General features: G+C 44.1%; 1 protein-coding gene and 1 long non-coding RNA gene across 2 annotated transcripts in view; one reads left to right on the forward strand and one right to left on the reverse strand.

Annotated features, from left to right (window-relative positions):
• Nucleotides 1-8,374: 8,374 nt before the first annotated feature.
• On the reverse strand, nucleotides 8,375-25,116 carry LOC143961140 (uncharacterized). Its single transcript, XR_013270419.1, has 3 exons — nucleotides 25,037-25,116; nucleotides 23,560-23,645; nucleotides 8,375-8,711 (listed from the first exon to the last, which is right to left on the reverse strand). It is a non-coding gene; the product is annotated as an uncharacterized LOC143961140 (long non-coding RNA).
• Nucleotides 25,117-25,239: 123 nt separating this feature from the next.
• The window catches only part of STK10 (serine/threonine kinase 10), a 224,033-nt gene continuing 222,761 nt past the window's right edge, over nucleotides 25,240-26,511 (forward strand). Inside the window, exon 1 of the mRNA XM_077472770.1 lies at nucleotides 25,240-25,519. Coding sequence (XP_077328896.1) covers nucleotides 25,367-25,519 — 153 coding nt within the window. The 5' untranslated portion in view covers nucleotides 25,240-25,366. The remainder of the gene's footprint in view (nucleotides 25,520-26,511) is intronic.

The raw sequence follows: 26,511 nt of genomic DNA on the forward strand, positions 1-26,511 counted from the left end.
TCACTATTAATTTGGACTACAGAACATTTCACCCTTTCTTCATCTTCATAACATAGGGGTAAGTGTTCTGTATTACAAAAAATTGACTTTAATATGTGTATGTGTATGTCAATGTTGTATGTGTTTCTTAAGCGTGTCAGGACCTTTACGGAGTAAAAGGACCACGCAAAGCCGCAGATGGACTCTGGTGGAAAGAAAGCACCCTGAGGCGATTCAGTTTGCATAGGTAGCGCTATACAAGTCACTCAATCACTCACAAAGAGAGCAGGGAACAATGTTAATTGATAAGAGTGCTGCAGAGAGTATAGAATGAAATCATCATTCATTCATCTGAAAATATTTCTGGAAAGATCAACAGGTATTTTTTGTACTTCTAAAACAGATAAAACAAAACACTTTCAGTAGTATATTTAAAAGACCAAAAGGCAGCAAATACAGTAAGAAAAAAAGTTCATTGTTAGGATTTACATACACTTTAATATCTGAAACAACAGGTCTAGCGTTCCTCTATTTTACTATCTAAAGCAATTAAATAGGATGTCCGCTACCAAACCGGAAAAAAAGAGATAATTGATTCATATAAAATCTGCTCTGCAGATAATTTTGTAGCCCAACTACTTGCTACAATTTTTCCCTGGGCTTTATAGGGTTACAGTTCTTTTTGTCATCCAGAAGAGCAGAGAAAAAAGTTACATTTGCTGAGCTTTGATGCATATTCTACATTTCCCCTTGTCTGAATGGAATTCTGGATTCTATAAATGTGTAGATATAAATGTTACAAATGGTATGGTGGCAAATGATTACCTCTTGGCAGCAGGAATTGGATTAGCAACATCGGCATCTTGGACCAGGCAGAAAGGATAATGAGGTTGGGGAACTAGACAAGATAATGCCTTTTTTAAATTTTTTGGCAGCCCAACATAATGAACTTCTAACTTCTAGCCAAATTTCGATCCATGTAGCCATGCCAGTTCATCACGCGTCAACAATTAAATGAACTTCTGATGAACAGGCTTGTTGAAAACATTTTCTTGATCAGTCAGCTGCAGCCACTGATCAGTGTATTCTGATAGCGAAGAGTCCCACTGTCAGAATACAATGTCCCAGCAATGAGGATTTTTCCATCCACCTCGGTTGTCTGGATGGAGAACTCAATTGCTTTTTTTTTTTTTTTTTTCGTTCGTCTCACTGGTGAACGGAAAAAAAAAAATCATCTATAGGCAGCTATAGACTAGTTGGTTTAGATTTGGTTAACACTATGCAATTCTGTTATATCATCAAGATCTCATATTTTAAGCAGGCGTAACTTCATTTAGGCTCGTATCCAAATCCTGATGGGCACATACACGCCTTAACTACAATACATATTTCAGTGATCATTGTAACACTCAGGAATTAAATCTTTTATAATACATAACAAATACATATAGTTCATAAAAAAATCTGACTTCTCAATTATAATGCAAAGCAATTTTGACAAACTAGTACACATGTGTAAGTTCTGTGGTGAGCTCAGAGTTATCTAATGCTGGCTTCAAACAACTGATTAGTTATTGAGCACGTGGGACGCCTTCAGCCCCATTCACCCATAGCGTAATTCAGCCTGTGATAGACTTTGACAGGCTGCAGGCCGCAGGGCTGGGCACGGCACCTGTGCTTCCTGGGCATACTAAAATGCTGGGATTTTATAGTTAAAGCATTGTTATTATCTAATGACACATGCCCCAGTACATCAACTGCCACAGTGTGTCAAAACACTTTCATATTGTTCACCACCACTGTTTGCAGGTCGCAGAGCGCCACTTCCCTGAACTTTTGGCTATGGAAGTACTTCACATGCATTGTTTAGAAGAAATAGCACAGAAAAAAGTGGGAACAGGCAAGTGGCATGCGTAAGGTGATTCATCCACAGTGGCAGAGGGTACTGCATGCGCAAAGGTGGCTTCATTGGGACTCTGTAGCAGGGGAAGGCAAACTCCGCCCTTCAGCTGTTTTGAAAACTACAAGTACCATGAGACATCGCAAGACCCTGACAATCACAGGCATGAATCCTTGAGGCAGAGGCATAATGGGATTCGTAGTTTCACCACAGCTGGAGTGCCGTGGTTGCCTACCCCTGAGTGTAAATGGAGAGAGCCACCCAGGAACAGCAAGCACAAAAGGAGGCATTTTTAGAAGAGAAATTAATAATAACCACAGGTTAAGCAGACAGGAGAACATGAAAAGTGCTGAGCCCTGGAGCACTATATACTGTTTGCTTTTTTGTTTTTAAATTGGTAAAGATTTAACGTCTGTTTTGTAGCTGAGCGTAATTGTAATTTTGCGAGCTACCAGCAGAGGATCCCATCACATTTAGAAATAGACCTCAAACTGCTATTTTATCAGCTAGCAGTTTTTACATTTCAGTATAATGAAAGAAAATGTTTGACTTTGAAATTCAACATAATCATCACACTGATGTATTATACTGAAAATATATATGAAACTGATACTGTAAAAATGATTTTACTAGAGTATGTTACTGACAGTAATACATGGATCCCAACTGTCCCTGATTTGGAACAAAGTCCCTCATTTTGGTCTGATCTATATAGTTGTATATACAATGAACTTTTTAGCTTTTTAAAAGTGTTTTCCTTTGCAAAACCTTTCCAATTTGTAAATTGCTGCATTTATACATCTAAAAAGCCAGTATAAAGTAATAGTAGTTTAAAAAAAAAAAAAAACTTGTGGGTTTATCTAATCATTTTTTTTCTTTTTTTTTGTATAATTCTTCTTTAAGGGGCGTGACGGGATGTGTGTCCTATGCCTACATACTTTTACTCATAGGTGTCCCTCATTCCCATCTCAAAAAGTTGGGAGGGATGAGTACCGTATTTTACGGCATATAAAACAACCTTTTACATTTAATAAAACTGGCTAAAAAGCAGGGGTCGTCTTATACGCTGGGTCAGCCCCTCGGATGTCTACTAGGTGTTTGGTGATACTGTATGTAGCTTCGGCTACATACAGTATATACCGCTGAGCAATCCCAGTGAGCGATGTATTCAAATGAATACAGAGCCTGCTCGGATTGGAGTAACAACCTCTGCCAATCCGAGCAGGCTACATAGAGTAGCCTACTCGGATTGGCTTTGAGAGTCAGAGAGGCGCGGGCTGATGATGTTACATCCTCTGCCAATCCAAGCAGGCTTTGTATTCACTAATAGAATACTTCACTTGCCGTGATTGGCTCCAGCAAGCAGGATGAAGGTATGGTGCCAGCTCCAGCAAGAAGGGAGAAATATGAAGCGTCGGAAGCCTCGGAAGGGGGGGTCATCTTATATGGTAAGTACAGGCAAAAACGCTTTAACAACTGTAAAATTAGGGGGTCGTCTAATACGCCCGGTCGCCTTATACACCTGGAAATATGGTAATACAGTAAGAATGTACATACTGGTCTGAATAATAGGTAGTACTCTTCTTTCTGGTATGTTTCTGTCAATATTAAGAGGAATACTGCTCTAAAGCCCCACATGACATTTCTTTACAGTGACTCTCGTTAAGGTCAATGCATTACATACTATTTCCTAGCAAGTCTTACACATAGAGTAATTAAGCTATAAAAATCTGACACACTTCCAAATGATGACATGCAATGGCTTAATTCAAGAATGTGGGTTGGCCTGGACAAAGGTCTGATTGGAAGATATTCTACTTTGCTATTTATTGTAATTTAATTTTAGATATTGATCCAAGTGACATCATATCCTGTTTAGTACACAGAGGAATCTATGACTGCTTGTTAGTGACTAATTAAACTGTCCTGTTTGTCTTTTACAGTAGTAAATATAGGTCGAACCATAATAATACTATTTGATTTTTTCATTTTTTTTAATTCATAAGTTAGTACATATATACGTTTTATATCTCTTTTTTGGCTCTTTAATATATGTATGATATAAATGACCCAGGATTCCCAGAGCATTATCGTTTTCCAAAGCTACAGTACAGTTAGTGTGAATCAACTGTAGGATTGTGTGCCGCTCAGGCTCTGAGGGGTTCTAGCCCTGCGCCCCCTAGGGAAGAAGCTTTTCTAGGCTCCAAATGTCAATGTGTAACAAAGGATTTATCCCGTAGGCTGCACAGTAAAGCAAACCCACTGTAGTAAAGTGTGTGGCAGTCTCAGCCTGGGCTTCCTCCAGGCCACGCCCCCAACATGTTTTGCTCCATTCCCTTGAAGCTTAATCATGGGAATGAAGATTCTAAGGAGAGGGGAACAATTAAATTCATCATCGGCTCAATTAGGAAATAAGTGTCAAGTGTGTATAATTCTGTCACAGGGGTTAAAACCTATTAAACTTCATGTGCAAAACAAACACACACGTATGATGCACAAAAAGCCATAGTGACCAACTCTTATCAAAGCAGGACAGACCCACTGACTTACTTGTGTTCTCCACACACTAAAGTTTCCAATTTCAGGAAATAAAATGTATTATATCCAGACACCTCCCTATTTTATACAGCAATGAAAGCTATAGAGCGGTACTAGGTTGTGGAGTTAGGTACGTTGCCAGGACACGTACCATAGGTAACATGGTGTCCCCCATATATGGTGTATGTTTCAAACCCGTCCACGCATACGTGATTGAATACCACTGGTATGTACAGTTGTGGACTGCCTAGTTGTTCGTGCTGCAATCATTTAGGTGATCCCACGCTATAATTTTATGCTCAAATGGTTTCTTCTTAACCATTGCACAACTGGCCAACTGCCACACTAAATTTGTCATATATCTGGTAATTTACAAGGGTTAGGACTGTAGGTAATACAGGGTGCCATGAAGGGGCCCTGCAGCTTACTCATGTGTTTGCAAATGTGTGCTAACTAAACCCCTGTTTTTAATGCATACTGTTAGCCCTTGTACACACGGTCGGAGAATCCGTCGGAATGTGTCCTATCGGACCGTGTCGTCGGATAATCCGACTGTGTGTGATATGCATCGGACTGATTCCGTCCGAATATCCGTCAGACCCAATTTTCCAACATGTTGGAAATATTTCCCGGCCAACTGGTTCGATCGGACATACTCTGATCATGTGTAGCGAATTTTGATCGGACCAAGTGCCACGCATGCTCAGGTCAATTACTACATCAAAGCTATTGGCTACTAGCCTGAATGTAGTCCCATCGTAACGAAATTACGTCATCACGTTCTGAAAGATCGGATTTTTCGACAACTTAGTCCGACCGTGTGTATGCAAGAGTTTCGGACACAATCCGTCGGACTAAATCCGACGGATTTGGTTGGCAGAATCTCTGACCGTGTGTACAGGGGCTTAGACAGGTTAATTTGGCAGATAAGGAGACTGGTTGATGAGTTGAGCTTGGAATTTTCTCTAGTTTTGTCTTGCATGCGTTGCCATTCCTTGTTCTCCTTGCTGTGAAGGCCAGTTATAGATGGGGGCTGGGGCCAATTGTTTGTTATTGGTGTAAATACTGGACACTAGACACAAGAACAAATAAAAACAGCAACCTGGTTAGGCATTTTAATCAATTCCATCATTAAAACATATACTCTTTTAAAGTCCAGATTGTTGAAAGGATAAATCGTCCTGTCCATGGTGGTGACCATTTCTCTTTCCTGTGTAGGAAGGGGGTATACTAGATTTTTAAATTGGATATTTGCATCCCTAGGGGTATAAGCGGAGGACTCCGCCACTGCCTATTTTTCCTCTGACATGCTTATTGATTACAATGGAAATGTGAGTTTGTTATCTTACTTTTATTAAAGCCATCTTTTAAAAAAACGTTATTACGCTATGTCGGCTCTACCTTTTTACTTTCATGCCTGAATTGTTACCGGAGCTGTCTATATACACAAAAACGGTGATCACACGCAGCCTGTCACACCAAATGAATCGTTCATGTTTGGACTTCCCCCATGGTGGAACGCTGAATCTAAAGTTGCAGTAACTGGGATTACAAGCTATTACTGACCCCTTAGGCATATGTCTATCCGGGTCATGTCCATCTGGTAAGCCTGTGCTTCTTAAGGTGGTGGGAGCTACACTGGGTGAAGTTACTTCTAGTTACAGTAAAGCGGGACGCTTGTGGACACCGAAGTCTATTGGGACTTGCACTTTATACGCCATTTTATTAATCTATGAACTTTAGTGTTTTTTCATTATTTTTATGTTTATGTTGATGTTCACTGTACACTTTTTTTGCCACCCCCCTTTTTTCGGGGTTATGTCACAGTAAAGTGGGATTTTTTCTGTTAGTATGATATACGTTTAGTCCTATGGATATATAGATTTCAATGTTTATATACTCACTTTTTTATTTTTTATACATGTTGTGATATCCCCACATCTTGGGTCACGTTGTATTTGCCTGTTATAGGTATATGTACACAGTATTGTTTTTTTCAAAATCCTTTTTCAGGTTTTGTCAATTTCAAAGGTTATATTTATATATGCTTGGCGCTTACACTTCACATTCTTGACGTTTTCTGAGCTAAAAAGATCCCAGTTTTAGCGTGTTAGCAGCCTTGTTTTCAGTCTTGCTTTCTCAGGTTTCCTCTATTGTTGACTTTTGCGCAGTGTTATTGTGTACATCATACCACACACAGTCGGATTATCTGACGGCACGGTCCGATAAGACTCATTCCGACAGATTTTCCGACCGTGTGTACAAGGGCTTAGACAGGTTAATTCGGTTGGTGAGCAGACTGGTTGGTGAGTTGAGCTGGAAATTTTCTCTGTTTTTGTCTTGCATATATCTGGTAACATGCACCATATGTGACATTCAATTCAATGTAGGCAGGAAGACCAGAATATTGAGTGATAGGATGAGGGGTCATTTTTCTGCCATAAGAACAAATAAAAACAGCAACCTGGCTTGGCATTTTAATCAATTCCATCATTAAAACATATACTCTTTTAAAGTCCAGATTGTTGAAAGAATAAATCGTCCTGTCCATGGTGGTGACCATTTCTCTTTCCTGTGTAGGAAGGGGGTATACTAGATTTTTAAATTGGATATTTGCATCCCTAGGGGTATAAACTTTGAGTGGGACAATACCCACTACTATGAATGGTCCCACTATATTCTTTCCTTTCTTCTCTTTTCTTGTGGGACTGAGGCTGGGTTCACACTGAAGCGATGCGGGAACGCCGCAAATCCGCTGCGGGTTCCCGCATCGCATGCCTCCCGGCGGCAGTCCACACTGCCCTATGCGAACTGCTGGGAGTGTCAGTGAAACGTTAATGACACCCCCAGATCAGTTTGCATATCGCAGTGCGATCTGCAAACTCGGACAGGAATCGGATCGCATGGTGTGAACACCCATGCGATCCGATTCTGCTGCGGACCAAAAAAAGGGTCCTGTGCGAGTTTGGAGCGGGTGTGATGCGAATTCAGCCATACTATCTGTATGGCTGAACTCGCATCGCACAGAGATCGGATGTGATTTGGACTGCAGTGCGGTGCGAATCACATCCGGGTCTCCTAGCCGCAGCAGTGTGAACCCAGCCTCAGAGTCAGAGAGCGCATCATTATCACCCATCCATACTTGTTCTTAGATTTAATGTTATTCTTGTTTTTTGGATGTACAAAACTCATTTACTGGGTTCACTATTTAATTTGAACTGACCTCTATTACCACAATACCTCAATTTTTGAGTGTTTTGTTGGGATTCATTTATTTGTAGATACCATATAATGTCATAAATTATAAGTTTTGATAAGAGTTGGTCACTATGGATTTTTGTGGTTCATATGTACTGTATGTTCTTTTCTTGCAAGTTTAATAGGTGTCAACCTCTGTGACCTAACTTATACACACTTGACACTTATTTCCTAATTGTGTGGCAGCCGATGATGAATTTAATTGTCCCGCCCATGATTAAGTTACAAGGGGGAGTGAAACGCATTGGAAGCGTGGCCTGGTGGAAGACCAGCTGAGGCCGCCACATTTTACTACAGCAGGTTTGCTTTGCTGTGTGGCCCATGGGATACATACTTTGTTACACAGTACAGTACAGTTAGTGTTACCTCCTTTCAAACATGCTGTCTATTAATGATGGAGCTATATGAAGGACGATGAAGGGAGAGATGAGTTGATGCTCTTACTTATGCATATTTTAGCTTGAGATATTGAACTCCAAAAAGGGCATGTTTTTTACAGCAGGAGGTAAGGAGAAACTGAACATAATAGTTATAAAGAAAATGTATTTGTCATGTTCAGGTAATGTCAGGGCTGGCTTAGCCCTTCCTCCTCTGGGCTGGCCGCTCAGCTGTCGGCTAATTGCCAGCTCTCTTCTCTCTCCACAGTTACCAGCTGTCTGTATTCGTACTGTCAGGAGCCATGAAACAGACAGACAGAAGTACAATCAAATCACACTTGTTTATTAATAATAAAAATAAAAAGGTAAATAGAAAAAAGCGTAGTCAAGTATAGCCAGAGTCCAGTAGCCAGATCGGGTAGTCAGCCAGTCCAAAGTTCATAAACCAGATTGGGTAATCAGCCAGTTCAGAAGTCAGGGATCCAAGGAGAGCAACTGCAAGCAGGATAAGAAGCCAGGAGGGATGTCAGCAAGCCAGTCTTGAAACAAACAGCAGGAGATGGTTCCTTGAGATGTAACCAACGTGAAGCCAATGGAGAAATAAGCTGGAAGGCTTTAAATAGGCAGGTCAGACGAGCATCATCAGGAACAGCTGGTAACTGTGGAGAGAGAAGAGAGCTGGCAATTAGCCGACAGCTGAGCGGCCAGCCCAGAGGAGGAAGGGCTAAGCCAGCCCTGACAGGTAAGAGGCAATGCATGCATGCTTTAGGTCTATTAGATAAATAAATAATAACTTGACTGCTTCTCATATCCCTCAAGACTCCATTAGTTAGATTTGCCCCCTGTATTTGGTGTCTTTGCCCTCTTCCATGAGACATACCTCCCAACTTTTTGAGATGGGAATCAGGGACACCTATTATCAAATCAATGTAGGCAAAAGACACACCCCTGTCACGCCCCCTTAAAGGAGATTTATACAAAAAAAGATTAGGGTTACAAGTGCTTTTTTTACCACTACTATTCCTTTATACTTGTTTTGAAATTTACAAATGCAGCAAGTTCGAAATTAGATGAAATGTTTAGCACTGGGAAACATTTTTTGAAAGGTTAAAGGAGGAAAGAGGGACAGAAGGACTTTGTTCCAGATCAGGGACAGTCCCTCGAAATCAGGGACAGTTGGGAGCTATGCAAAAGGCCGTTCTGGTGTCAGTATCTTGTAGGAAGGTGTTGTCAGGGCTGGGCTCAGCCCTTCCTTCTCTGAGCTGACCGCTCAGCTGTCAGCTAATTGTCAGCTCCTATCTCTCCAGAGGTACTCAGCTATTGATGATATCCTGCTCATCAGTCCTGCCTACTTAAGCCGCCCAGCCCAGAGGATCTCTGCCTTCGCCTTAAGCCCCATACACTCTATCAGAGTCTGCTGATTTTTGTCTTCAGATTTAAGAAAACCATGTAGTGCAAGGGCCTGCCTGATTGCATACAAATTGAAACACCCAAGGTTTGACCTCATATTATATGGTTTTGGAAATCTCAAGGAAAAAAATCAGCAGAAAACCTGATAGTGTGTATGGGGCTTTAGTCAACATCACAGAGGCGCTCTCCTGCATGACTGGCTCTAGATCCTGCTTGCTGTTTTACTACACTCATCTCCGGCTCCCTGATGTTTGGCTTGTCTGACTATCCGTTACGGTTCCTGAACTCTGGCTATGTTTTGACTATGTTTGTTCTATTTATTTATATTATTAAACAAGTGTGATTTAACTGTTCTTCTGTCTCAGTCTGATTTCATGGTTTCTGATAAGTGTATTATATTTACTTGTTTTAATTTTTTTTTTTTATTATTTACACTTTCTTCATTTATTTCCTGGTTTCCATGCATGGCCAAAATATGTCATAGATCCCAGGTGTCTTCAGGAAGGGAGGAAAGTTTTTCTTAGCTAATCACACCCTCCTGCCTGCATGACTGAGCTAAGGCCAGATGGATTGTAGGAAGTAAATGCTACATGAATCATCTGCCCTTACTCAAGGGCATTGATTGGCAGCACTGGTGGGCATTGATGGGTGGCACTGTGGGCACTGGTAGGTGGCACTGGTGGGTACTGACAGGTGGAATAGTGGGCACTGGCAGCTGACTTTGGTGGGCACAGAAAATGCAGTCACGGCTTTCTGTGTGAGGGACCGATGTCCCTCTGACAGAAGCCGGTGATCAACTTTTTTTCCTCTCACACTTACAGCTTGAGGGAAAAAAAATACCGATTGCCGGGCTTCTGTTTACATCAAGTGATCAGCCATCATTGGCTGATGGCTGATCACGTGGTGAGGGGCCGAGATCGACCCCTTACTCAGATCTGTGATCAGCCGAGTTTCATAGACTCTGCGATCACAGAATGTGCCACGTGCAAACCGCAAGGACACGCAGACAGTGCTTGCTTGGGAGGATGTCCATGGATGCCCTCCCGGAAATTAAGGTCCACTCTGTAGCCATCTTTCGGCTATAGTGCGGGCAGCAAGTAGTTATAACAATAAACGTGTCCTAGCAGTAGTCACGCTATGTGCGGCCTATGTTCCTTTTTCTCTATGGCAGCTGTCTGAGTTGGATCCTAATTTGTGGCATTGGTATTGGGTAATATCATATGTTAAAACCCAGTGGACCATACTGATGCCATTTAGAGACACCCAGAGGGGTCCATTATTTCTCTTTCAATATTTTTATTCAAGTTTTCAACTTTGAAGTAACAATCTCAGTAATTGACATCATTAAGACACAGAGAAACAGAAGTCTGATAACAATATAACTCCTATTGCATAACAGTACCCATATGATGACAAACAAAAAGAAAAAAAGGGAGTCTGTCCGCATATGCATGGCTTAAAAGATAGCCCAAAGAATAATTAAATCAACACATACCAACATCATGTATTTATCCTGCTCTATATGAGAGCGGTATGGCAAGTACTAGAGCCCCGCCCCCCCGCCCTCAATTCCCCTTCCGGTACTCTAATCAGTATATCCTAATAACCGTACCGTATTCACTGGCACATATGCGGCCCAAAATAAAGAGCCCCCCCAGTAGAGAGGGAAAGATGAAATAAGATAGCTGTCATAGACTGAGATGAGTGAAAAGAGTAGAGAGAGGAAAGAGAAGAAGAAGGATAGAAGAGATAGAAGAGATAGAAGAGAGGATGCACCCCAGCTCCAGGAGGGCCCCCAACCCTAGCGGGCTAGGTAAACCCATTAGGCTGTAACCAAATCCCTGATCCACGGGCCCCACACTCTGTTGAACCAAGCCAGTCTATCAGTTAGTATTGCCGATAGGCGTTCATTCACCATAATCCAAGACAGTTTTGATTTGAGCAAATAAAAGGGTATTGCTGGTGACCTCCACGATTTAGCTATAGAAACCCTTGCCGCCACAAATATGAAAGCTATAAGCGTGCTCATTGGCCTCGATGCCCCTTCCACGGGGCGCCCCAGCAGCGCCTGCAACGGTGACTTCCGAAGGTTCACTCGGGTCAAAGAATAAATAAAATTGTACGTGCGTATCCAGAACCTACGCACCTTGGGGCATGACCACCATATGTGGTACATGGTCCCCTCCGCATTGCAACCTCTGAAGCACCGCGGGGACGCCCCCGGAGCAAAAGTAGCCACTCGAGCTGGAACCATATACCACCTCAATAACACCTTATAGTTTGCTTCAATCAAAGAAGTATTAATAAGAGCTCTAGATGCATTTTGTACTATCTTGTTCCATTCCTCCATTTGCAAGGTGCACTGCATATCTCTTTCCCATCTCTCCATATAAGGCAACTTCTGAGAGGTCGGGAACAAGATAGTATATATCATGGAGATATGACTCTTGTGGTTGTCGTACGTCCTGCAAACGGTTTCCATTGGGGTATATGTAGTGAGATCAGAAGTGCGACTTAATGTTGCCAGAAAGTGCGCTATCTGAGTAAAGCGAAAGAACTCCGACCTCGGGAGCTGATATCTATCCTGTAAGGATACTCGTGACAAAGCCCCTTTATGGTCGCATAGATCAGCTATACGCAGCAAGCCTTTATTAGTCCACCATAAAAAATCCTGAGGCCGTAAACCCGGGGCGAACAGAGGATTATTAAGCAGAGGGGCTAACGGAGCATGCCCAGATCTAAAGGCGTGGGTGGTCGACAATCTATCCCACAAATTTAGAGAGTAGGACAGGGTCGGACTCATCACCTTGGGTCTATCCTTTGCTTTCATCCAGATTAAATGACTAATCTCCCTTCCAGGGAATTGGGAGGATTCCAACATCATCCAGAGTGGTTTATCATGGCGTGTATGGAACCGAATTAATTGTGATAACACTGCTGCCTGGTGGTATTTAAACAGATCCGGCATACCCAGGCCCCCCCTCGCTTTAGGTGTATACATTGTTTGTCTGTTCACCCTAGGTCTACCCTGTCCCCATACATAATCTAATAATTTAGCCTGAAATTTCTGGAGCTCTCGCCTATCAATAGAAATCGGGAGAGTCCTGAATAGGTAAAGCACCTTAGGAAGAACTGTCATCTTAACGGAGTACAACCTGCCAAACCATGACGGGGGGCTATTCGACCAACGTTTAAGATCTGCAGTTATTTTGTTGAACAGTGGAGGGAAATTATGTTTGTAGAGTGTGGTCAGAGATGGGGTCAGCACAATACCCAAATAGGGCAAAGACTTATCTTGCCATTGAAAGGGGAAGGAGCTCCGTACTGCTCGGGCTATATGGGGTTGTAAGGACACGTCAAGAGCTTGGGATTTAGAGTGATTCACCCGTAAACCTGTAAATGATGTGAACTGCTGTAATACCACATGGAGATTGGGCAGGGAAGTAACTGGAGAGGAGAGGAGCAATAGTATATCATCCGCAAACATTGCGCATTTATGTTCCCGACCCCCACTCGTGACTCCCATTATGTCCGGATGTTCACGGATCTTGATGGCCAGTGGCTCTAGGGCCAGGATAAATAAAAGGGGAGACAGAGGACACCCCTGGCGGGTCCCTCTGTGAATGCAAATGTTTGGTGAGTGATGGCCTTTAATTACTAGTGATGCCGTGGGGCCTTCGTAAATCATTTTTAGTGTAGTCAAGAAGCTGGGTCCAAAGCCGTATTTGCTCAAGATAAAAAATAAGTAATCCCATGACAAAGAATCGAACGCCTTGTGCAGGTCGAGGGAAACCAGCAATGCACCCCTCCGTCCCCCCCCGTCCCATCCCGAGTTCAAAGCTGTGATAATATCAATGATACGTCTAGTCTGGTCTGGGGCCTGTCTAGTGGGGACAAACCCCGACTGATCCGGATGAATGTACTCCGCCAAAAATCCACTCAGCCGTGTGGCCATTATCTTCGTCAGCAATTTGAGGTCTACATTAATCAAAGATATGGGACGATAGTTCGCGCAGTCACCATGGTCTTTGTTCGGTTTCGGTATAACATGTATATAAGCCCGGTTCTCATGTGGAGGTAGAGGGGATCCCCTTCGCAGGTCATTGTAGAAAGAACAGAGATGTGGGGTCAGAATCTCTCTAAACTTGCGGTAATAGTGGCCCGAGAGGCCATCAGGGCCTGGAGATTTTGACGGGTTCATGGATTTGATGGCCGCCGCAATTTCTCCCTCAGTAAACTCTGCCTCCAACAGTTCTGCATGTTCCTTAGACAATGTGGGGAGTTGTAAATCCCGCAAGAATGTTCCCGCTTCCTGCGCCTCAAAGTCCTTGGGAGATTCGTACAGCTTAGAATAGAATGCATGAAATTCTTCCATTATAAGCTGCGGGTTTTGGGAAGTTTGGCCATTCCGCAATCTCAGTTTAGGAGGCGCTGGGTTAAAAGGTCTGGGATTAAGTTTCCTAGCTAGTAAAGTGTTAGGTTTATCCCCAAGGGAGTAAAACCGGTGCCTATTCCAGCGGACGTACTTTTCCGCTTTAGTCGTGAGGCTCATATTCAGAGCCAATCGCGCCATGTCTATCTGTGTTCTAAGGTCGGTTTGTGGTTTTAGTTTTTGTGCCCGGGTCAAGTCTAGTAACTCCCTCTCCTGCTGCTTTATCATCTTATCCCGTTCCCTTTTGCTTCTAGCCGACAACTGTATCAAGGTCCCCCTAATCGTGGCCTTGTGGGCCGCCCACACCGTGGATGGGGAGGTGTCCGAATTGGGATTGTCTTGAAAGTATTGACGCAATGTGTTTTCTATTTCAACGACAAGGCGTGGATCATTCAAGAGGGACTCATTTAATCTCCAGGACGATGAACGTGGCTTGGCCCATAAACCTGTAAGAGTTGCTTGAACCATAGAATGATCAGACCATGCCACAGGGATAATTTTTGACCCCAATACCTGCGGTAATAGAGGGGACAGAGTAAACAAGTGGTCGATACGGGAGTAAGTTTTGTGCACTGAAGAATAAAAGGTATATTCCCTAATAGAGGGGTGGATGTTCCTCCATAGGTCAATAAGGTCGTAGCTATGCAATAAGCGTGCTATTTCACAACTTTGTTTTGGGACGTGTTTCAGGATGGGTTTCTCCAGATTAGACCTATCCAGTATCCGATCCAGTGAGGTATTACTATCGCCCCCGAACACCACATGTCCCTCCACATGGGTCATTACCGTCCTCAACATGTCGCGAAAGAAGGGAAGTTGACCCACATTAGGGGCATAATAAGAGAGGAAGGTGACAGCTCTGTCATCAATCTTCCCAACCACCATGATGTATCTACCTTCCCTATCCTTCACAACATTAGTGGGGGTAAAAGGGACTCGTTTTGCAAAACATATGGCCACTCCCCTTTTCTTGTCAGGTCCACTAGATAGGTAAACTGTAGGGTATCTGGCATTCAGATACCTGGGGACTGAGGTCCGTGAAAAGTGCGTCTCCTGCAACATTAAAATATCCACCCCCAATTTATGATATTGATGGAACGCCTTCGCTCTTTTAGTTGGGGAATTCAAACCTTGTACATTATGTGTCCCCACCGAGTAGGTCGATTGGGGGTCATTTGTCATGGTAATTTGGCAGGTTGTACTCACTGTGCATCAACTGAAAGAATTCATCTCGAACGCCGTCAAAAGTATTCATACATATTCCCAGCCGGAGCCGGAGCGCATCCAAAGTAAGAGAAGTAGGAAAGGAGAGAGAAAAAAAGGAATAGTGTAAGTTACAGGTATAACAACCAAAATAGAACTGCATATTCATTGTCGCCTCTTGGACGACAAGGTATCAAAATGGTAACCTAAAATAACCCGTGCACCGCCGAGCAGTACACCGACTAGGGAGCTAAGTCCCCCTTGTTCGTTGTGAAGTTGTCTCCACCAACAGTGTAAAGACAAGTTCACCACAAGTGGCGTGCGCCCTCCTCCGGCCCTGTATCTACATTAACTATGGAAAGGGTCCAACCAGGACAACACCAGAGTCAAGGCATCTGAAAATTATAGTAGGCAGCAATTAAATGGCAAAACCTCTAAGAGGTATAAACTCAAACTAGCCCGTATAGGCAACCCCCTCCCCCCCCCCCGAGCTCCAGTAGTAGGCTTATTAACCACACAGAAAAGAAAAAAAAAAAAACAAAAAAAAAGGGGGGGGGAAGGGGGAGGGCCCCGGACCCCCAAGGCCTCAAAGCAAACCAAGTTCTTTCTTGCAAAGAAGTCCCTCTTGGGACTAAAGAAGAGTATGAGGTTTATCAAGTTCAGTCCAGTCAAGTAACCGATGGAGTCTTCCTAGCTCTGGATCTGCCCTGTTGGGACCACAAGGGGGATACCGGTCGACTCACTTCCATGGAGGCGTTGGGAGCCCCGGGCTCCAAAGGAAGCAAACCCAGATTCTGGAGTAACAGCTCACCAGAGTGGAAATCTGAGAAGAAGTGGGTTTTATTCTTGTAGGCAAATGTCAATCGGAATGGGAATGACCATCGATACTTTATACGGTGATCAATCAGATGATTCAGAAGCGGTTTCAACGACCTCCTCTTTTGAATTGTCGACTGGGCTAGGTCCGCAAAAATCTGGATCGGGTGCCCCGCTAGAGATATGTCACCCCTTTGTCTCGCCTCCATCATAAGTTTCTCTTTAATCCGGTAGTAGTGGGGTTTGACTATCACGTCTCGCGGAAGTCCATCTGGTCTGGGGGCCGTCAAGGCCCGGTGAACCCTATCCAATTCAAGTTGATGGGGGGAGATGTCTGGTATCAATTGTTTCATCAGAGCGTGTATAGAATCCTCCAAGTTCACCTCGGTTTCAGGGAGTCCGCGTACCCTAAAATTGTACCTGCGAGACCTATTCTCCAGGTCTTCTATCTTTGCGTTTGCCTGATCCAGCTGGTCCTGGAGAGATGTGATCATTCTAGAGTTTTGGTTCACTCTTTTCACAGTACCGTCCATTTTTGACTCAATAGTGTCCAGCCTCTCTCCAATATTTTGAAAGTCGTTCCTCATTCCCGTGGTGATTATAGTACATGCTTTGGACAGTTCTTGTTGTAGTAGAGCTGAAAATCTAGCTAGGAGGACCGCGTCCCCTGAATAAGAAGCCGCCGGGGTGGGGTTCTGGCCAGGTCCGCTACTATTTTGACTCAACGCCACTTCAGCCAGCTCAGCCATCTGCCTATCTGTGGAGGAGGCTGGAGAGTCAGCGAACATAACACACTCAGGGGAGCCCGACCCAGGGGATAGTTGTCTTTGTGGAGAAAAGAGCTCATCTTGAGACTGGGATGAAAAGGGGTCCCTATGTACCTCAGCTCGGGTGACAATGCTGGCGTAAGATAATGTTTTCTGCTGGTACAGTTCTCCTCTGTTTACCATGTCTCCCCCCTCCTGCCCCTGAACAACTTGTAGGGAATTGTACTCCTGCAAGCAATCACCAGTCTCTGTATGCTGAGGTGGGGAGTGGGATCTCTGGGCAAGTAAACCTCCAAGGTCTGTGTCCTCTACCCCCTGTTGTCGCTCTTCTAGAGGGGCTGTGTGTAGCTGGATAGGTCCTGGACTGCCACGCTGCGTGTCTCCCCTCCCGGGCGCCATCTTGGCTCGCTGTGAGGCCTGCATGGAGCGGGACTTACGGGACTGCTGGAGATGCTGTTTATGGTTCGATCCGCTCCCCGCCGCCCTCCGCGGCATCCTCCGCTCCCGGTACACTGCCTGCTGGTCAGGTATCGCTCCGATCGGCTCCCCCTGCTTCTTCTAGCTTCTTTCTGGCCGGAGGCTAGCGGAGCCCGATCAGAACATGTCCGATCTCGGCGCCTCGCGCATGCGCACGGGGTCCATTATTTCTCATGTGTGTTTGATCTCTGTAATTGGGGATTGCATCTGGTAAGAGGCTTGATTGAGGGCACGTGTGTATGGTGAAATTCCTTAACAATTCACGTTGGATTGGCCACACAGTGGCATGAATCGTTATCTTGAGAAAAAATAGATACACCTTCATTCCACTATACTGTATGCTTTCATTGCTATTGGCACATGGACTTATTTCCATATTGAACTTTATGGACTATAAAGCCCCATACACACTATCAGATTGTCTGCTGATTTTTTCCTTCAGGTTTACCAAAACCATGTAGTACAAGGGCCTGCCTGATTGCATACACATTGAAACCCCTAAGGTTTGACCTCATATTATATGGTTTTGGTAAATCTGATGGAAAAAATCAGCAGACAATCTGATAGTGTGTATGGGGCTTTAAAGTCACTGTTTGATTGTACAGTATATTGATACATTTTTAGCATTTCATTTCTTGCATAGTAACCAGAAGCAAACTATTATTTATGTATGTATATATATATATATATATAATATATATATATATATATATATATATATATATATATATATATATATACACACACACATACACCTACACACACACACAGTATCTCACAAAAGTGAGTACACCCCTCACATTTTTCTAAATATTTTATTATATTGTTTTTTTCATGTGAAGAAATTAAATTTTGCTATAATGTAATATAGTGAGTGTACAGCTTGTATACGAGTGTAAATTTGCTGTTCCCTCAAAATAAATCAACACACAGCCATTAATGTCTAAACTGCTGGCAACAAAAGTATTTATTAAAACATCATTAAGTGTATATTTATAACTGCAAGTGGTGTAAGTTCCTGTACAGCAGAACTCAGACTGAGCCCAGGTTCACACTGAGCTGCAGGAATGAAGCTGTGCGAGTTCAGCTGATTTTACTCCTGCATGTTAGTCCCGATTTCAGCTGCGATTTCAGAGACATCTGTGCAGGTTTCAATTTGAAATGCGATTTGACATTTCGATTTGACAATTCAAACTGCATGCCAGTGTGAACCAGGGCTGAGAGAGGTAAAGTAGCACAAGAGGCCAGTCAGTTCATGTGCTAATGAGGAATGTGCTAATTGGAGGAGATAGCAGAATGAAAGAGATAAGTTTATCACTATCTTGCTAGGGTAATGCCTGGTAATCTGCTGCTTATTTTATGTCCATATTCAAATATTTCCTGTTATGTGGTAACAATTATTTAAAATTGTACCCCTGCATTGTCACCCTGTCACGTGATCCCCTGGCTAAAACTGTGCAGGGAAGGGGATCACTGCTCCAGGTGGAAATATGGCTATACAACTCTCCTCGGAACTGGAACACCAGGTAACAGCTAAGCATATAGCAACATGAGGCAAAAAGGAAGTTCTGGACAGCCGCACTCCGGAATATAGCTGTTATTTGTAAAAAGTCCAACAGATACATGCCACAGCAAAAAAAGGGACAAACGAGCTGACGCGTTTCACACTTAACAGTGCTTAGTGTTAAGTGTGAAACGTGTCAACTCGTTTGTCCCATTTTTTGCTGTGGTTTGTATCTGTTGGACATTTTACAAATAAATGCTATATTCTGGAGTGCAGCTGTCCAGAACTTCCTTTTTGCCTAATAAAACTGTGCAGCATGGTCCGATTGTCACTTCCAGGAAGACAATGGGGAGCAATTATGTGCAGCTGGCAGTGGAGGGAGAGCATGTAGACAGTAAGTAGCAGGAAGAGACCAAAATAGATCAGAACTGAGGTGCAAAAACAAAAAGTAAAGAATAATTTATAGGGGAAAAAGCTAATTGCTTATGATACACAAATCGTTAGTACAATAAGTGTAATTTAGTCAGAGTTAACATCTATTTTATTCTGCTGAAAAAAGTGGGAATAAAGGTGGCTCAGAGCATTGGTATCAGGTAAAATATTGAAAAGTTTGTTCAGTACTAATATAATAATCCTGAACAGAATGTCGCCTTATATAATTGTCCCGTGCTGATGATGTTTCCTTGCAGAGCTCAAAACTGATGTCACCTTGAATGTTTCTTGTGAAATTCCTACTGAATAGCCCTACTCATATAAGCTCTTGCAAAATCCTCTCCAACAATTATTTCTCTGTTTTTTTATAACTACCCACTAGACCTGAACAGCTGTTTTATACGTGATTGTTCGCTATCTAGGCCACACCTATAGAAAACCTCAAATACTGAATTTTATATTCTATAAGACTTTAACCAAGTATTAAAAGTAAAGTGTTTCCGTTACTGAGGGCGATGGTTTCAGTTTCCTATTACAGTAATACCTAAATGTCTGTTCTAATTGAAATTAGTTCTACTTTTTCGGTTCACATTTCTGATAAATACAGCAGCAGTATACTATTAAACTGTGTTGTAAACTCTATGACATTCTTTTTAAAGCACTTATGCATCATACACTTGGGTGTACTGATATATACAACAGCGTGAAAGACCATCTTCACCCGCACGGCAGCCTGTTCAAATCAATGATGGGCAGCCAGCTGCACAGATCTAGAACCCCATCATGGTGTATACATGTGTGCGGGTCCAATGAATGGATCAAAATGCAGACACACTCCAGGAATGTGCTTGGAGATCTGTGCAGATCCATGCTACTGGCCGCCCGCCATTGATTTGAACTAGCTGTCTGCAAGTGACTGCATGGAACACCTGTGCATCTTCAAACTGATTGGTATGCCCATGTGAATGAAGCTTTAGGAGATGGACATTTACCCGTTAATAATGTTCCAGCGTCCTCGTCTTTTTTTTTTGTATCCCAGGCACTCTTCACCCGCATTTGTTGGGCATCAGTTAGGGATGCTGGTCCAAGAGGTATTTATTTTATTTCATTATTGTGAGGAAGTAAAGTTTGCAAAACACATCAAGACTGCATTCACTATTCACCACAATTCACTACTACATACCTCCCAACTTTTTGAGATGGGAATGAGGGACACCTATCAGCAAAAGTATGCAGGTATACCACACACCCCCTGCCAAAAGTGCTTTTTTACCACTATTATTCCTTTATATTGGCTTTTGGAATTTACAGATGCAGCAATTTACAAATCAGATGAAAGGTTTAGTGCTGGAAAACACCTTTTGATAGATAAAAAGTGCATTTTATATATATATATATCCAAAATTAGGGACAAATGAGGAGGAATGAGGGACAGAAGAACATTGCTCCAAATCAAGGACAGTCCCTCGAAATCAGGGACAGTTGGGAGCTATGCTACTACAAGCAAGTAACCATGGTAAATATAGCACTCATGGGTATAAGGAGAAGTGGTGTATATGCAGGATTTAAGGGAGAATGCAATCATGTAAACCACTCCATTGAAACAAATGATTCCAAATGTATATTTATGTACTAATAAATATGTGATTTTTTTTTAAAACTCATTGTTTTCAATTATTGGCACCTTAAAAATACATTTTTAGCTTTATTTTTTTATTGCAGCACCATGGCTGAGCTAACATTGACAAAATCTACTTTTTTATATTAATCTCTCAGTTGAAGCTGAATTCCAGACACAACAACTTTTATTGAAATATATTCCCCAATAGCCACAGAGGATATAAAGAGGATATAAATCCACTTTGTGTACACAAAATGCCATTGCAGGAGGGGACGGATACAAGACCGCTCACTGGCATTGCTCATGCCAGTCTTATGTGTCCCTCTGGTACATCTTTGGTGCTCAACTTCCAGTTCTCTGGTACTTGTTGCACTGATCTCAGGCTCCAGCAGCCCTTAGTAAGATTGGCAACATTGATTGTATAATGTCTGTAATCTCTAGCATTTCTCTCACGGTTTGTATTATGAACCATGTCTGCAGTCTCTGACCATCTCTCGTATATGTCTGCAGTCTCTGACCATCTCTCGTATATGTCTGCAGTCTCTGACCATCTCTCGTATATGTCTGCAGTCTCTGACCATCTCTCGTATATGTCTGCAGTCTCTGACCATCTCTCGTATATGTCTGCAGTCTCTGACCATCTCTCGTATATGTCTGCAGTCTCTGACCATCTCTCGTATCTGTCTGCAGTCTCTGACCATCTCTCGTATCTGTCTGCAGTCTCTGACCATCTCTCGTATATGTCTGCAGTCTCTGACCATCTCTCGTATATGTCTGCAGTCTCTGACCATCTCTCGTATATGTCTGCAGTCTCTGACCATCTCTTGTATGTCTGCAGTCTCTGAAAGTCCTCTGCTGCATTAGAAATACTGTGTGCAACTATTTGGGGTTGTCAGGAGGAACAGTTGAGGTTCCCTATATTTAGCAAGTTGACTACCATTGTTCTACATGTTAAGAATTTAGGAGCTTCTTATGTTTATGTTCCTATGTACTGAGCAATACAGATTTGCTGTCTCTTAGCAGCCAGGAAAGTTTGTACAGTGAACAGGAGTCTCTGTCTAGTAGTGTCTGGAACTGGAAGTACAATCAAACACTTAATTGTGTTGTCTTGTTTTGGGAGGGTTATGGGAAATTGCCCTCCTCAAACAGGTTGTGGTTCTAATTCTGTAGGTAATTAGGAAAACCAGAGCCTTTGCTAAGTGGAAGGACAAGTTTAATAGAACATTTGGCAGTGTCTCCACCTAGGACTGGGGGATTCCTTTCCTGGAAAATATACTAGTAATCTAAGCAAAGTGATTTGGAGCAAAGGAACTACTGCACCCAGCATATAACAGTAACCATAAGCTTACAGATATACCAGTATAGAAATAATGCAAACATTATATGATAAAAGATTAGCATTAGTACATATACATCCAATACACAAACATATAGCAAATGGGCCCAAAGGAGTCCCTTATTGTACACAGTTTTTTTTTTTTTAGCAAAGATTCTTCTGGATGAAAGTGGCAACAAGGTTCAGTTGCAGGGGGCCCTGGGAGATGATCACAGTTATACAGTCTGGTCCTGAAGAGCTGAATACTGGATAAGTGGTGGTGCAGAAGTCCTCCAACTGGCTCTCAATCAGCCCAGGAAGCAGCTTTTTACTGACAACATCGGTGGTGTGACACTGGAACTCAAAGTAAACCTATCTACTCTGCTTCTCAGTTCCTAATCTGCCTTGCAACTGGACCTCCAGCAACCTATGGGCTGTCGGATGTCTAACTTGACCCTTTCCTTTGTTGTTTACTGAACCCTGAGCTAAAGCTAGCTAGAGAATTTCAGACAAAAGCTGCAGATAAACTCTATTTTAAAAAGGTAGTTCATCTAATAATATACTGCCCCTCCATTAAGGACGCACGGACGCTGCCCCCTCTATCCAGCCACCACCCTATATGACTAATAAATAGATTCATGTATTGCATAAATCTATCCATGGCCGCCACCCCCCTATTCAAGCGTCCACCCCCTTTTCGGATGCCGAGTGCCTGAATTACAGTGGCAGAGTTTTTTTTAAGCATCTGAATAGAGCCATAGGCTCTAATAGGCTTCAAAAAAGGTGGACTTAGAGCGCAGAGCATTGCGCTCACAGTCCACACAGGTGTGTTAGAAAAGCGAATGAATATTCACTTTTCTAACATGAACTGCCTTTTAGCCAATCAGGAGGCACGGGTCTAATACTGTCACCTGATTTTCTGAAGGCACAGGCGATCCCATTGGCCACTTAACAGAAGGCAAGAAGAGACGCAGGGAGGACACAGGAGCCGCTGCCTGACCCGCGCTACCTGTCCCACAGATCGCTGCCATCACCCGCTGCCTGACCCGCCACCACGATGGGGTAAGTGTCCGGTGGCAGCAAGCGAGCGGGCGGGCAGCCAGGCGGGGGGAGGTTGTCACTGTTGGCTGTATATTATGGGCACAGTGGCTGTATATGATGGGCAAATTTGGCTGCATTTTCTGGGCACATTTGGCTGCATATGTTTGGCACAGTTGGCTGCATAGGATGGGCACAGTTGGCTGCATATGATGGGGCACAGTGGCTGCATATGATGGGGCACAGTTGGCTGAATATGATAGGCACAGTGAGGCTGCATTTGATGTTTTTGTTTCAGTATTTTTCAGTTTGTTTGCGCGCCCCCCCCCCAAAAAAAAACCCCACTACACACATACAGTAGCACAGATTAAGTTAAGATGTCGGGCATTGTGCATATGAATAATTAAAAAAGGATAGATACACTTCTATCACCAGACTTCAATATACACAAAAGCTGCAACTGTTAAACTACCAGAACAGAGGGTTGCTTACCTGCAAAAGTTCCAATTCTGTTTCTACCTCCCAGAAATACCCCTTTATAAAATATCATAATCTTCCAATTTAGGTTTCTGACCCAGCTAGAAGAAACAGGAAGTACTTGTCTTTAACCAAATAACTCACAATATTTACCTCTAAATAAAAAAAATAAAAACATTAGATGAAATCACTTACATCAGAGTTCCCAGCATTCCCCTTTAATCAGGACCCCTAGAGCACCCCTTACATCAGAGTCTGCAAAGCCTCCCTAAATCCGAGCTGCAGAGCCCCCCTTACATCAGAGTTTGTAGAGCCTGTGGACTCTGGTATAAAGGGGAACTTTGATGTAAGGGGGCCTCTCTGCTCACCAAGTGTCTTCAAAGCACCCCTTAGAGTCCCCCTTAAATGATTAAATTAGTGTACTATCTGGAGAGGAAGGGAGAGGGGAGACTAGAGAGGTGGATGATGAGCTCACTCAGGCATCGGTAGTCGGCACATTTCTTCACTGGACTTCCTGCCTAGACATCCCCTTCTGGGAGGCAGAGCACTGCTGGGGAGTGTGGGGTGGGACAGACACAAGAGGAGAGGGGTGGGAGGAGGAAAAGTTGATCAGCTCTCTCTCTCCTCTCCTGTCTGTGCAGGGGGGAGGGGGGAACTGTCAGTACTGGCTCTGGGCTGTGTGAGAGAGACACTTGCAGCTCAGAGCCCTGCAGCCAGCAACCCCACTGTGGAGCCACAGTCTGGAACTCTTGGGGCCCCCCACAGCGGCGGAACTCCAGGGCCCGGTTGCAAGTGCGACCCTGGTGGTTCTGACACTTCTATTAGATGTTACACCCTAAATATAGGTGTAATGTGTAACATGGTGTAAGGGTTCTTTTGCACTCCTGATAATGCTTATTGTCCAATTCAGGCAGCTTTAGAGCCACCGGATCACTTTTATAGGGCTCTCGAAGGCATGACACCCCCTGCTGACAGCATCCACGGTAGTTCCCAGGCTCTCTGGCAGTGGATCACTTTTCAGAGAGAGGTATAACTGTGGCTGAGAGGCATTCAGGGGGGCACTACCGCTGTCTCTCAACACCTGTTTTTCTTCTTTATCCCTTATATTGTGGGACCACATGGCAATTGTGAGCCAAGCGTTTGGTTGGTGATCGTAGTGTGGCCCCATTGATCTCACTATGGGAGTTTGTCAAACTTTGCATCAGTCGCAGCATGTGTGTAACCTTGTTAGGATTTGGGTAGGCAGACGGGGGGCGGTAAAACCTTATTACTGCCCCCCGGCCAACAGTGTTAAAAGAAACCTAAAAATGGAAGTGGCCTTTAAATCTTACAGGTATAAATGGGGATTGACAGCTGGGAGTCTGATAACACCGGTGACATCACATCCATGTCTACAGAAGGGGGGTATACATGTAAGCTTGTTGTTGGAATGAAGAGTGTGATAAAAGGAAGGATCTCTCTATGAATAGCAGTGAGTTTACTGCAATACTACCTGTAGAACAGAAGTTTTCACATAAAGCACAAAATAAAGGAAAACACAACACACGACCCATCATCAGACCGATCACTTCTGCATCCAAAAATAACTCGGGCTTGGCACGCCGCATTTATAGTTGCCTGTGAGCAGGCCCCGCCCCTCCTAGGTGTAGTTTCGGCATGTGGCGCTAGGCTCCGCCCTTGGGCGGGGTGAGGGGTGTGAGTTGGGTGCTGAGCCGCTCTCTTCTCTGGGACTTGAGTTGTGTGGCAGTGTAGTCCCGTCTGGCCGGAGCCTCCTCCGGGGGCAGTGAGACTTCGTCTGGGTGTACTGAGCTCGGCTTCGGACATGGCTTTCGCTAACTTTCGCCGCATTTTGCGGTTCGCTGGGGACAAGAGGAAGCTGCGAGAGTACGAGCACGTCCGGAGGGACCTGGACCCCAACCTGGTGTGGGAGATAGTGGGCGAGCTGGGGGATGGAGCGTTCGGCAAGGTGTACAAGGTGAGCCGGGGGCGGGGCGTGCTGGCCTGGGAGGTCAGGTGACCTCTGAGTACCGGGCATGTACCCTGCATGGTCCTCTACCTGTCATAGAGCTGTGTATGGTCCTCCACCTGTCATAGAGCTGTGTATGGTCCTCCACCTGTCATAGAGCTGTGTATGGTCCTCCACCTGTCATAGAGCTGTGTGTGTGTATGGTCCTCCACCTGTCATAGAGTTGTGTGTGTGGTCCTCCACCTGTCATAGAGGTGTGTGTGTGTGTATGGTCCTCCACCTGTCATAGAGCTGTGTATGGTCCTCCACCTGTCATAGAGCTGTGTATGGTCCTCCACCTGTCATAGAGGTGTGTGTGTGTGTGTGTGTGTGTGTGGTCCTCCACCTGTCATAGAGGTGTGTGTGTATGGTCCCCCACCTGTCATAGAGGTGTGTGTGTGTGTATGGTCCCCCACCTGTCATAGAGCTGTGTGTATGGTCCCCCCACCTGTCATAGAGCTGTGTGTATGGTCCCCCCACCTGTCATAGAGTTGTGTGTATGGTCCCCCACCTGTCATAGAGTTGTGTGTATGGTCCCCCACCTGTCATAGAGTTGTGTGTATGGTCCCCCACCTGTCATAGAGCTGTGTGTATGGTCCCCCCACCTGTCATAGAGCTGTGTGTATGGTCCCCCCACCTGTCATAGAGCTGTGTGTATGGTCCCCCCACCTGTCATAGAGCTGTGTGTATGGTCCCCCCACCTGTCATAGAGCTGTGTGTATGGTCCCCCCACCTGTCATAGAGCTGTGTGTATGGTCCCCCCACCTGTCATAGAGCTGTGTGTATGGTCCCCCCACCTGTCATAGAGCTGTGTGTATGGTCCCCCCACCTGTCATAGAGCTGTGTGTATGGTCCCCCCACCTGTCATAGAGCTGTGTGTATGGTCCCCCCACCTGTCATAGAGCTGTGTGTATGGTCCCCCCACCTGTCATAGAGCTGTGTGTATGGTCCCCCCACCTGTC

Source organism: Lithobates pipiens, unplaced genomic scaffold (genome assembly GCF_037356315.1).
Source record: "Lithobates pipiens isolate NorthernLeopardFrog02 unplaced genomic scaffold, aLitPip1_a1.2 Scaffold_8, whole genome shotgun sequence".
Classification (NCBI taxonomy): Eukaryota; Metazoa; Chordata; class Amphibia; order Anura; family Ranidae; genus Lithobates; species Lithobates pipiens.